Source organism: Arvicanthis niloticus, chromosome 14, assembly GCF_011762505.2.
Source record: "Arvicanthis niloticus isolate mArvNil1 chromosome 14, mArvNil1.pat.X, whole genome shotgun sequence".
Taxonomy (NCBI): Eukaryota; Metazoa; Chordata; class Mammalia; order Rodentia; family Muridae; genus Arvicanthis; species Arvicanthis niloticus.
Genome location: NC_047671.1, coordinates 24,495,447 through 24,509,107, shown reverse-complemented (window position 1 = coordinate 24,509,107; position 13,661 = coordinate 24,495,447). Strand labels below are relative to the sequence as shown.

General features: G+C 42.3%; 1 protein-coding gene across 2 annotated transcripts in view; it reads right to left on the bottom strand.

The window, feature by feature from the left end:
* Positions 1-1,935: 1,935 nt before the first annotated feature.
* Positions 1,936-13,661, bottom strand: part of Atp8b1 (ATPase phospholipid transporting 8B1) — a 133,236-nt gene continuing 121,510 nt past the window's right edge. For both annotated transcript variants that reach the window (XM_034518588.2, XM_076912556.1), the window contains 5 exons: positions 13,159-13,242; positions 11,886-12,131; positions 11,422-11,560; positions 6,612-6,742; positions 1,936-4,532 (listed from right to left, as the gene is read on the bottom strand). In XM_034518588.2, the coding sequence (XP_034374479.1) occupies positions 4,308-4,532; positions 6,612-6,742; positions 11,422-11,560; positions 11,886-12,131; positions 13,159-13,242 (825 nt within the window). In that variant the 3' untranslated portion in view covers positions 1,936-4,307. The remainder of the gene's footprint in view (positions 4,533-6,611; positions 6,743-11,421; positions 11,561-11,885; positions 12,132-13,158; positions 13,243-13,661) is intronic.

The following is a 13,661-nucleotide window of genomic DNA, read 5'->3' as shown; positions in this document are numbered from 1 at the left end:
AAGTAACATGGGGATATTGTCCTGGAGGAAGCCTTACTAGCTTGGAGGTTTAGAATGGAGTAGTAATTGCTTAGTGTTTGGCTCAAGGGAATTTTAATAAATCCTAGTCTCTCTTATTGGAAAACTATTAAAGGTAAAGAAATACAGTTGCCAGATTAATTGCCTATTTATATTTAAAAAATTTATTTAACCCACGTCTATGGACCACTTGCATGCCTGGTGCCTGTGAAAGCCAGAGGTGAGCTTCAGGTTGTAAGCTGCCATGTGGGTGCTGGGAATCAAACCCGGGTGGTGCTCTTAACCACTGAGCCATCACTCTAGCTCTCTAGAAAATTATTTCTTCAGTGCATCCCAACTTCCATCTCCCCAAGATATTTACTTCAATATCTTGACAGGCACTTTTGTTTTATAACTGCACCAACTTTTATTGCAGCCGTCATTTGCTAGCAGCTTCTGACAGGAGTTGTAGAAGCCATTTTGCAGTTTTCCTAAGCATCACAGGGAGGCAGCGCCTCTTGAAACCCACTTGGATTCCATTAGGCTACAGTTTTGTTGTCACATTTCTTCTCCCTCAGATGCCAGTCCCCAGCAGCATCTGTCGTAGGATGTGACTAGGATCCTCTAGGTGGTGCTGTTGAGTTGAAAATATCCCTGAACCAATTTTAACATTGTGCTTTGTTGGCCTTCATTCGGTTTCTTACACTTTGTCTAGTGAGAAAGCTAGAATTGTCCTCTCTCCTCTCACTCCACACACCCACTGCTAATTATAACTCCCAAAGAGGTCCTCACCAGAGAACCTCCTTCCGGATGGCATAACCACCTTTTGCTGGTGAGGCCCATCGTACCTTGCTTCTAGGGTCCTGTGCTACACTGGGGTCTTCACACTTGATTCTCACAGCAGCTCAGACATAGACTCCTGCTCCTCCTCCCCGTGAGCTTCCTCCTCATTCCCATTTGCCCACGTTCCTGGCAGGTATTCCGCACGGATTTCCAGAACAGCCCACATCTTCTTTCTTTCTCTTACTCTCCTTCCAAGGAACTGAGGGAAAGAGATATGGAGTTGTAGACTTTGTCTCACCATGAAAGCCATTCCCTCTTCCTTGCAAGTCTGATCACCTTCCTCAGCCATATCTCTTATATTTTGTACGATCTCTAACATTATTTCTCACGGCCGGCCAGAGGGAGCCCTATATTTTTCAGGAACCATCACAGGATTAGATTCTTCTGTTATGTACTCCACACTTAAAAGCACCCCTCCCAAACAAACAAACAACCCCCCCAAACAAACAAAAAACAACAAACAAACAGCAGCAAGAAGGCCCAAACCAAAAACAAAACAAAACAAAACAAACAAACAAACGAAAACCCGGCGCACTCACCAGGGTGCTTTGCTGGTATCCAGGGAGACTCAAATCCCAACACTGAATAAAAGCAGCTATGATGGCATGTACTGTTAACATCAGCACTGGGAGGTGGCCACAGGAGGCTCAGAAGTGCAAGGTTATCCTTGACTATAGGAGGAGTTCAAACAAGCCTAGGACATATGAGTGCCACTCTTACAAAGGCAATAAAAATGAAAACTTAATGAGAAAAAGAGATACCTTAGCCAAGCCATCTTTACTGTTCTTCCAGAGGTGCTGAAAACTTCCAGTACCCACAGCTGGTAACTCACAACCATCTGTAAATCCAGCTTCAGAGGATCTAATATCTTTTACCTGGCTTTCGCAGGCAGTGGTACACACAAGGCACACACACACACACACACCCCAACAACAACAACTCAACTTAGAAAAATAAGTTACAACTGGAAAGTGCAGCTCAGTAGAGTGCATTTGCCTAGTGTACATGAGGCTCTGGGTTAAATCCCCAGCACTGCAAGTAAATAACCGCAAAATACGTACACAAATATGCACATATAAAATTATACGTTCCAAATACTTTACTAAAGCATTTATTTTTTTAAACAAAAATATACATTAAATCTCAGATTTACAGCGTATAGAAATAATTTATGATTTGCATTTTAAATTATTAATATTGCACCCAACGGTGTAAGTCTTTGACACATTTGCATTGCAAACCCTTCCCGCCATTCAAAAAAAATGAAAGTGAAACCTGGAACTGACAAATTACACAAGCTAAATTTTCTGTAAAAAAAAAAAGAAAAAAAAGAAAAAAAAAGAAAAACATACAATTCTTTTTTATTTACATGGTAAAGTTGTAAACTTTCAGAAATTTACCTCCAGAAGATAGGCATACATTCTTTCATCACACGTAGACAATGCATTATGAAATTACAATTTAATTTTTCCTGTCCTGTGTATAGAAGATGAACTACACATGGTTTCCTCTTGGGAATTCATAGACTGCCATGAACATTTGCAAGGGAAAAAAGTTACCTATGTAACCCACGGATGCCTTCACTAGAGCAGGGAAACTGTTTTGTGAAAAAAATAAAATAAAATGAGAAAAGTCCCCCGGGCGGGGGGTGAATAAGTTACCTTTTTAAGGATATTTTCCTTAATTGCCTAATGTTTTTTTCAAAATAAAAAAAATACTTTTTTTTTTTTTTTTTTGTCTTTTTGTCTTAGACATAAGACAGATGCCAGAGCAAGGCTCCAAAAGACTGGTATAAAATACTTTCTAGAAAGGGGGACACAAACAGTTTCTTTTCAACAGACAACTCTGCAAAATATTCCCAAATGTATGGCTGATGCCCTCTGGGCTTTTTAGTTTGTTTAAAATTTTCTGTTCTGAACAGGAGACCTCTCTTTTGATTCCAGGAAATACAGGGGAAAGTTCTCCACAGACTCTCGTACTAGGTACGTACGTCCAAGCTCCTGACAATTGGGACAAACAACCTGCAAAGTTCATACTCAAGAACCAAGCAATGGAATTGTACATGTGCATGCACACATGCACACACACACACAATCTCATAGTGTTTTAAGTAACTTTATCGTTTTTTGTAGTGGGCTACATTCATAGTTCTCCTTGGGTGAATGTGGCCACAGGCAGCAGTTTGAATACACCTTTGTATGTATCATTGTCCTCTGTTGTGGGTAGTAGTAACAATGTTCCTATCACTTAAGAGTCAAGACTCTTGTCCCTCCTCCTTCCCTACCACCCCAGCCCATCCAGTGGCTTGGAAGAGCTAACTAGTGTTGTCTTCCAAAGGAAACTTTCAGTAGGCATTGTCCTGTCCTTTTCTAGTCAATTTTAAGTTATTCATAATTGTGCATATTTATGGGTCATCGTGTGATGTTTCTTTTTGTACTGCTATGGGACTAAGACCCCCAACTCTGCTACTAAGCCACAAGGTAGCCCGCCATAGGGTGCTCCTTGCGACCCGTGTATATTGTATAATGTTGACGTCACAGTTTGTTCATTTCTCAGTTATCACTTTGTGTTGAAAACATTCAAATCCCTTTTGCCTAGCACTTCTGAAATATACATTCCATTATCATTATCTATAGTCCTTTACGGTGCAACAAGTGCCACAATTTATTTCTCATATCTAAATGGAACTTAAGACTAGTTGATAATGTCCTCAACTTTTAAAAATCATTTTTTGGAAAAATTAAAGTAGGAAGTCAAACCACTTCGTAGTACAGGGAAATACCAAATAGCAAAAATATAGAATATATTATTTAACCTGGTAGTAAATCAAAACCAGAATGAAACATTGCACTTAATCATTCAATCAAGGAAACGTGTTTCAAATTTCAATAGTTGGGAGAAACAGGGAGCCTGATCACCAAGTTTGAAAAAGTCATTAAACCACTCGGTGTCAGGTGATAAACATTAGGAACCCTTTGTTACTGCAGCCATACATTTAAAACAGACTTTCTTTTTCTGTTTTTTTTTTTTAAAGGTGACAAGCGTGGGGGTGGGGGGTGTGGGGGGAGTGCATCTGAGAAATCCACGCTTGAGACCACAGATAGAAGGGCGTAATTGTAACTTTGTAGTGTAACTTTGTAGTGTAGTAGTAGTGTCCTTCGAGCTGAAATGGAGGCTTTTCTAAATTCTGCCGTCTTCCATTAGGCCTGGATTTAAAAAAAAAAAAAGTTCCCTTTGAATCTCAGCAGACACAATCGGCTGAATAACAGGTGGTCTCTTGGCCTTGCGATTGCTTAACAGCACAATCCTAGAAGTTTATTAAAAAGATTATTGTCATCAGTATCACTGTGACAACTTCAGTTTTTTGGTTTTTTTGTTTGTTTGTTTTAAAAGGTCCTGAGTCGTTCATTAAAGAAAAAAAAAAGACATTTTCCCAGAGCTCTGGTCTCTCAGCAGGGCAGTGCCACTCAGCTCTCCACTGTGCGTCGGTACTCAGCTGTGCCATCCGCGATGATGGCATCCAGGGGCGAGCGCTTCTTGCGGATGCTGCGGCCAGAGGAGATGAGGTCTGCATAGCCCCTCTGGTGCGAGAAGGCGTAGGCTGAGCGCCTGGAAGATGCTCCCCTCCGGAACACATTCTGCCGCCGTTTCCACTGCTCTTCAGCCTTCAATCGCTTTCGATGCTTCTGGATCTGGATAAAGAAAACCATGGAGAGACAACTGAGATGCACAGGTCACCTAGCCAACAGAAGCTGGGCAGAAGCTAGTCCGCCGAGAGGCTTTACACCTCTATGCACACACAAAATTCCCCCCCCCCCCTTTCTAGACTAATGAGACATGGAGAACCAGGGAGGTTGGGTACTATTTCTACCATCCTGCAGGTAGATTTTGGAAAACTATTGCCAGGTATTTAATCCCAGTATTCAAAAGGTGGAGGCATCTTGGAGGTCAGCCTGGCTGTATTTTGGGTTCCAGGAATATCAAGCCTCACACTTTTCCTAAGTGTAGTGGTTATTTCCTGTCAACTTGACAAAAACTAGAGTCATTTGAGAAGAGATGGTAATTAAGAAGATGCTTCCATCAGGTTGACCTGTAGGCAAGTCTATAGGGCATTTTCTTAATTAATGGTTGGTATGGGAAGGCCCAGTCCAGTGTGAGGGTTCCACCCCTGAGCAGACAGTTCTGAGTAGTGAGTGTAAGAAAGCAGGCTGAGGAAGCCACAGAGAAAAAGCCAGTGGGCAGCAGCTGTCCAGTTCTTTCCTTAATTTTTTGACTCCAGGGTCCTGCCTGACCTTCTGCCTTGGCTTCCCTCAGTGTTAGCTTGTGACCTGGGAGTCATATGATGAAATACACCTTTGCTTCCCCACGTTGGGTTTGGTCATGCAATAGAAAGAAAACTAGGCCACTAACATCCTTTATGAGTCCCAGGGCAGACTGGTACGTGTTGACCAATCTCAAAGGCATGTTACAGCATAGTCTGTCTGCCTGTCACTTTCTTGTTGCCCCCCCTTCTCTCTCTCTCTGTCTGTCTCTTGTTTCCTCTCTCTCTGTCTGTCTGTGTGTGTGTGTGTGTGCGCGCGCGCGTGCGCACCTGCACACCAGTTCACATGTGCAGGTGCTTGTGCATGTGTGCATACATGGTTATGGAAGCTAGAGATGGATGTCTGGTGTCTCCCTCAATCCCCTTCACCTTAATTTTTGAGATAGGATTTGTCACAGAACCAATTCTGGAGCTCACAGATTCAGCAACTCTGGCTGGCCAGCAAGCCCCAGGAATCCTGTCCCCACCTCCGCAGGTGCAGAGTGCCAGGTGAAGTTGTTTGTGTGTGTGCTGGAACCCAGACTCAAATCTTCATTCTTGCACTTTGAGAACTGAGGTCCTATCTCTTCTCTTGTTTAACAAACACTGGCGACGATCACAGTGTTCTCCTGGACACTTGCTTACCTTGCATCCACCCTTGGCTTTCTGCAGGATGCCAATTCATAAAGGTAAGTACCCCTCCTTTCTATAGTGACATTCTTCATAAGACAGGGAGTGTTTTTATCCTGTTAGCTATTAGTTCACCATGCAGTCTAATTCTGGAAATGACATCTGAGAAATGTGCACACTGAAAGTTCCCAGGATCCTGAGGGAAAGAACGGAAGTCTTGTCCCCATTTATCAATGTAATGCTAGGAACTGCTGTGGCCACCTTACTGCACGCAATGAAACTAATAAAGAAGACACTCCCCTCAGGAGCATGACGGGAAAAGCAATGTTAAATTGCTCAACAACAGGGTCTGAAGTCTGCTAATCATTACGCAAGGGGAGATGACACATTATTTTTGAGACATTGTTTGTATTATCAGATATGATATTTTGCTTTAAGTAAGGGGGTGGGGTGGGGGAAAGAGAGGGAGCACTCTCAAAGGATTAGATAAAGAACTGTGGGAGCAGGGACCAGGAGAGGCGGCAATGTCTGAAATGTAAATAAATAAAATAATTAATTAAAAAAATAAGGTTGGGGGAGGTGGGGGAAGAAGCCCAAACCATTAGCATGGCAAAATGTTAACATAATTGTAAAACCGAAGGGACATGCTTCACTGTATGAACAAATGTCTGAAGGTTCATGATCCCTCAGGATAGAATTAAAGAGAAATAGTGAAAAGCAACAAAATTGTTATCAGCCTTTCCACGACTTTCAGCAGGAAAGGTAGTGATGGGAAGTGCCTTGGGTCCGGGAAGGAAGGGACTTTCCAGTAGGAGGCGGGTAGGTTTGTATCTCTGTGTACCTTATCACTTTCTGATGGCCAAATGGTCATTGACAGGAAACGGATGGCAACGACAGGTAGTAAGCACACGGCAACTGTCAGGATGATGGTCAGCCAGATATATGGCTGTCTCAGGGCGTTGGACGCCGTACCTGGAACAATACAACAAGGACTCACTCAGGTGCGTCTATCTTATGGACATAGCTGGTCTTCCATTTGCTCAGCACACATCTTAGGTAACATTTTATAATGTTTTATGACCTCCCCACCCTGTTCCAGAATGGACATCTTTTTCTGTTTTCAGATTTTGCTTTTGAGACAGGGTCTCGCCTTGAAGCCTTCATCAGAGCGTGGGTATTACAGATAGGATCCACCATGCCCTGCCAGCAACTCATTGCTGTTGTTGTTGTTTTGTTTTTCTTTTTTCTTTTTGGTTTTTCGAGACAGGGTTTCTCTGTGTAGCCCTGGCTGTCCTGGAACTCTCTCTGTAGACCAGGCTGGCCTGGAACTCAGAAATCCTCTTGCCTCTGCCTCCCAAGTGTTTTGTTTGTCAAGGACAAAATTTCTCTGTGTATCCCTGGCTTTCCAGGACCTTGATCTATAGACCAGGCTGCCCTTGAACTCACAGAGAGCTGCCTGCCTGGGATTAAAGGCACATGCTACCACCACTGGCAGGAATGCATATTTTAAAAGCCAAGACCTGGCAAAGCCATAGAAGGTCAATTGTCTACTACAAGCAGATAAACCTGAATGAGAGAAGGGAGGATGCTTTCCTTAATGCTGCACTAACAATGGGAAATCAGAGCAGGGGTGGAGCTCACAGGTAGAGCATGTGCTTTGAGAGCACTAGTCCCTTGGAGTAGAGAGTTCCAGAAAAATGTTAAAACCAAAGCAGTTTTGAATAAAGCTGCTACAAACATAGTGGAACGTGCGTCCTTGTGATATGGTGGAGCACCTTTCAAGTATATGCCCAGTAGTGGTGTAGCTGGGTGTTCAGGTAGAACTATTTCCAATTTTCTGAGGAACTGCCAGGTTGACTTCCAGAGTGGTTGTACAAGTTTGTAGTCCCACCAGCAATGGAGGAGTGTTCCTCTTTCTCCACATCCTCACCAGCATGTGCTGTCACCTGAGTTTTTGATTTTAGCCATTCTGACTGGTGGAAGGTGGAATCTCAGGGTCTTACTAATTTGCCTTTCCCTGATGACTAAGGATGTGGAACATATTTTTAAGTGCTTCTCGGCCATTCAAGATTCCTCTGTTGAGAATTCCCTGTTTAGCTCTGTACACCATTTTTTTAAAATAGTTTTGGCCAGAATCTCTAGGCTTTATATCACAAGTGGCAATTTGATTTTATAATATGAGCAGGTGATCTCATATATGTGTGTGTGTGTGTGTAAAAACGTTTATTTATTTTTTTTAAAATTAGCACACAAGGTATCGGATTTCAGAGTGGTTTTATCGGGGTTTTTTTTTGTTTGTTTGTTTGTTTTGGTTTTGTTTGTTTTTTTTATCATTGGTTCATCGGGTTTTTCAGAGTGGTTTTAATCTCCTCCCTCCTGCTTCCTGTCCTACTGCTGTTCTTAATCCCCTGCAGAACCTCTTCCCCACTTGGTGTCTTCTGCTCTTCAGTATCCTGGGCATCCTTTGTTCATCTTCCATCTTCCCTCACCATCTATTTTTTACCCTCTCTTATTCTCCTTTCTAGTTTTTATAACTTATATTCACGAGCGCGCGCACACCCACCCACACCCACCCACCCACACACACACACACACACACACACGCCTTTGTTTTTAAACTACTAAATATAAATTAGATTAAAAGAACTGCACTTCATATCGGAATGTTCTAAGTAAGCATTAAAAGAATAAGAAAAAAAAAAAAAAAAAAAAACCAAAAATCATGAAAGCTAGCCCCACCCAGAGATGAAAAGGGTTACCATAGCAACAAGCGTTTATGACCCAATAATGGGCCGTAAAGTCCCAATCTTCTCTCCAAAAGAAAGTTATGGAGAATTTTTATTGCATCGTAAATCCAAACTATTTGAGAATCTCACAAAAGTCCCGCTTATGTTTATTTTTGTATTTGTGATATTTATATCAGTTTGATTCTATATATGATGTATTTTGATTATAATTAAACTCCACTCTGCTAACACTTCCCAGATCAACCCCTCCCAACTTCTTACCCTTTCTTTTTCTCTTTTCTTTTTTTTCTTTTAATAACCCACCAAGTCTGCTTTGTGCTACCCATATACTGAAGAGTGAGGCGTTTACTAGAGCAAGGGGTGACACCCTTAAAGAAATCTGACTCTCCCTTGCTCAGAAGCCATCAATTGTCTCACTAAGTCAGAGGCAGAGGGCTCATGAACCCTTTGCCCCTCCACACTGAAATACTGACTGGCTTGATCCTGTGCGTGCAGCCACAGCTCTGTGAGTTCATGAGTGCTGCAGTCCTGTTAGATGCAGAAGGCACTGTTCTCCCCCTGACCTCTGGGCTCTTACATTTTGTTTTTTGTCTTTGTTTTTGCTTTTTACTTTTTCATCTTGCGTGTGCATCATATGCAATGCCTGGTGCTTTTGGAAGCCAGAAGAGGGCATTGCATTTCCTGGAGCTGGAGTTATAGATGGTTGTGAGCCACCATGTAGATGCTGGGAATCAAACCTAGGTCCTACAGGAGGACAGCCAGTGCTCTTAGCTGCTGAACCATCTCTCCTGCCCCAACCTCTAGAGCTTAAGTCATGTGTTTTTTACACAGTTACAATCATAGGTGCCCATGGCTTTGTGAACTATTCATTGAACTGCTGTTCAACATACATATTTCCAAAAATGGATCCGACTTCTGAGTTCTAAGTTTCCATGGTATTAGGAATTCGTCATTTGATTAGTTAATTTAATATTCTTAAGTCTTTGACCTATTTCCACACCCCCTTTAAAAAAATAATTAAAACTGTCATAGTGTTGCAGTTTTTGTACAAAGAACCTTAAAGTAGAAATGCCTAGTCAAAATACATGAAGCGTTTTATAATTCATTGTATATTTTCAAATAGTGTTTTAGAAAGATTATTCTTTCAGCAATATATATGCACTCACTGTGTCATAACTATCAAGATTAGATCCTGTGGGTGTGGAGGAAGGCTTTGTTTAGCTGCTCCCACCGCCTCTTTTTGCTGCTTCTTCTTTTTTTAAAGGCAGAGCCTTGCTGTACCCCAGCTGGCCTGGAGCTCATTCTATAGACCAGGCCAATCCAGAACTTGGAGAAATCCTCCTGTCCATCCTCATGTGCTTGGATTACAGGCACATGCCATCGTTCCTAGCAATTTAATCTTTGGTTAAATTGTGCCTTTTTATTATTTTTTTATTGAATATAATTTGAATTTCATTTTAATTTTTAAATTGAAAATAGATTTTTTTTCATATATGATCAAGGTTTCCTCTTTCCCAACTCATCCCAGATCTTTCTACTTCCCCTCCCACCCAAACCCATATCCTTTCCTTTTCTCTCTCTCATTAGAATACAAACAGGCATCTAAAAATAATAATAGAATATAATAAAAAAAACAAATAAACCAGAATAGATAGGACAAAACAAACAAAAAGAAAAAGAGTCACACATACACACACACACACACACACAAAAACCCCAAAAGCACAATAAATACCTATAGATGTGGAGATACACATTCATACACAGAAATTTCATTAAAACACAAAACTGGAAACCATAATATATGCACAAAGGTTCCGTAAGAGCTGGGCAGTAGTGGTGCACACCTTTAATCCCAGCACTTGGGAGGCAGAGGCAGGCAGATTTCTGAGTTTGAGGTCAGCCTGGTCTACAGAGTGAGTTCCAGGACAGCCAGGGCTACACAGAGAAACCCTGTCCCAGAAAACCAAAACCAAACCAAAAAAAGTTCCATAAGAAACAAACAAAAACAAAAAGCCCTGACAAAGTACTGTGGTACATACAAAGAACCTCCAAAAATGCCATTAAGTTCATTTTCTGTTGGCTGTCTACTTCTGGGCATAAAATTATGTCTTATGTGCACATAAGCACATAATAAAACTCTGTGCTTATGTGTTGCCTGTACAGGCCAGAAGAGGCCATGGATCCCTCGGAACTGCAGTTACAGGCAGTGGGGAGCCACCGGATATGGGTTTTAGTGGCTGTTGGAAGGGTCTAAGCAAGTTAAAGCCACATTAAGACACAGCTGGGCATCTGTTAAATAAGATAGCTTAAAGATTAAAAGGTTTGGGGCAGCCAAGCAAGTAAATAACTGCGCTCACCACAGTTATTTACTGATCCTGGGTCCTCTGCAAGAGCAGTATGTTCTCTTAACGAGTCATGTAGCTCTTCAACTCTGACTTTTAAATCTTTTTAAAAAGCTTAATTGATTCCTATGTTTCTTTGTGTGTGTGCGTGTGTGTATGTGAGCATGTGTGAGTGTGTGTGAGCACATTTGCAATTTGCAGATGAAGGTCAGAGGACAACTTGTTTTGGAAGTCCCTTCTCTCCTTCCACCACATGAGCCCATGGATTGTCAGGCCTGGGCGGTGGGCACAGTGATTTACCTGCTGGTTCATCTTGCTCGCCCAAACCCTTTAACCTATAAGCTATCTTCTTTAACAGATGCACAGCTGTGTCTTAATATGACTTTACCTTGCTCAGACCCTTCCAAGCAGCCACTGCCATTCAATTCCTATTAGAATATTCATTTTTACTAGCAAAGATATATGCTCTTTGTATTTTTGTACTCACTGGGGGATTACGTCCGATTGTAATCTAATGACACTGACCTACGCTAACTTTCGGAGTCTGAGAAACACCAACCTGTGAACTGAAATGCAGACGGAAAGAGAACATGTATCCCAGCACTGTGGAAATCAAACATGATGCCAAAGTACAGGGCGATGCTTCCGAAAATTGAAAAGGCATTCACAAAAGTCCAGTAGGAAGTATCCAAGCCAATCTGTAGGGAAACCAGAGGGGGGTGGGGAATGAGCACTCATTTGGGGGAATTTAGCAGAAAAAGGAAGGATCTGTGAATCCTCAAAATGGAATCTGACAGTTTGGGTATGGTTTGGTTTGAATAGTAAATACCCAGAGACCAAACCATCCTTGGCTCAAGCAAGAGATGGGAAGCATGCTAGGATAAAGGATGAAAAGAACACTCTCATTTTGTAAAGTGACAGAATGGACTAGGAATGGCTCTGAGAATGGACTAGGCATGCTTGCCTAGGTTCAGAAGTACAGGTACCAAGAGATACAGGATAGAGTCAAGGAAAGCTGCATACCTGGAAATTGACAGTTATTACTAGAGCCGAAGCCACTGTGACGGCGAAGGACTGGTAGTCTGAAGGTGCCTCTCCATCCTGTCCCACTGTTTGCAGATAAGCGCCAAGAGGTATGAAGAAGAGGACCATCGAGGTTAAGACCCCATGCAGCAAGCTGACAAAGAATCTCTTATAGTTGAACAGCAAGTCCCTCTGTCCCACAACATACAACCCGGGGAAACGGAGGCTCAGCTTGTCACTCACGTCCTTAAAGAGAAAACAAAGGTCGCCTATCAGGATAAGGATGCAGGGATGGTCACAGTGAGCATCTTGGATCTCACAAACAGCTGCAGCTTGCCCCTGTGTTTTAGGAGGGCAAGCAGGAAGCCTGATCAGTATTTTTGTGTGCAGAGGTCAGTCATAGGCTTTTGCCCATCATCACTCAATGCTTACAGACAGTGGCTATGGGGGATTATCACTGTGCTAGTAAAGACAATGGTAATGTCAAACAGTATGTGGAGATTAGTTTTTAACCTCCTGGGAGAATGTATTTGTATTAGTACAAATTTAGAGGGAGAATACTCACACAGTAGTTGGTAAGTTAGTCCTTAATTATCTCAATTACTTTTTTTTTTTTAACTATCTCTTTAAGAATCACTTGTCCACCTAACAAGAGGAGTGTGGGCTGCCTCGGTCTCAATTCTCTGCCATTGGATCCCCTCTCCGCCTACTTAAACAGCCTGAAATGGCCTCAGAAGGAGAGGATATTTAGACCTGCTGGGACTAGATGCCTCAGGGTGGGGTGGTACCCAAGGGAGGCTCCTCTTCCCTGATTAAAAGGGGGTGTGGTTAGTAGGGGGAGGGATTTGTAAGGGTGGGACCAAGAAGAGAGGAGGGAGGGGGCTGTGATTGAGATGTAAAGTGAAACAAATAGAATAAAAAAAAAAAAAAAAAAGAATGACTAGTCAGGGGAAACATGATTTTGGAATTAGATACATACACTTTGGAAAATACTCAAGTTTACTTTTTAAATAAGTTGTTGATACAAATCATGCCGGATTCTCAGGTGAACAAATGTCTGAAGGTAGCATGTGAGCAACCTTGCCCAAACTCAGCGAGCTACAGAAACTGTTTTCTGGAACAAGGCAGTTTAAGGCAGCTATTGTTGCTTGACAGGTGTACACGGGTTTATCAGGGTGAGGAAAGCCAAAAGAATGCATGGATGGATGTGCTTCCTGGAATCTCCCTAGTAGCAGATGGGTCTTTGCAGAGCACCCCAGCCCAGGGCTCCTACCTGATCAAGCAGTCCCATGAGGAGCACCGGCAAACTGGAGTAGAGCACATTGTAGAGGGTGATAAACCAGTCCTCATACGCCGTCTGCAAACAGAAGACAGAGGCTGCGTCATGCACAAAGACAGATTACAGGTCTGCTTTCACCATGCAGGATTGTCTCCTGCCAAGCGGGGACCTCTCCTGAAGAGAAAGTAGCCCTCGGCTGGCCCTACAAAAGAAGAGTTTGTCTACCCAGTGAGACGTACCACAGGCTTTTCCATAGCAACAATCCCCCCAACTTGTCTCCTTAAATGTGTGTGTGAATACTATAAGGTTTTGCCAAAATATTCTATTCTGACGGATAATGTTAGTAAAATAAAATCAGTGTTTATTTTTTTTAAAAAAGACTTTAAATTTTTAAATTGTGTGTGTGTGTATGTGTGTGTGTGTGCATGTGCATCTGTGGATGGGTATGTGCATGTGAGTGTAGGCGCTTTGGATCCTCTAGGATGGGAATTACAGGT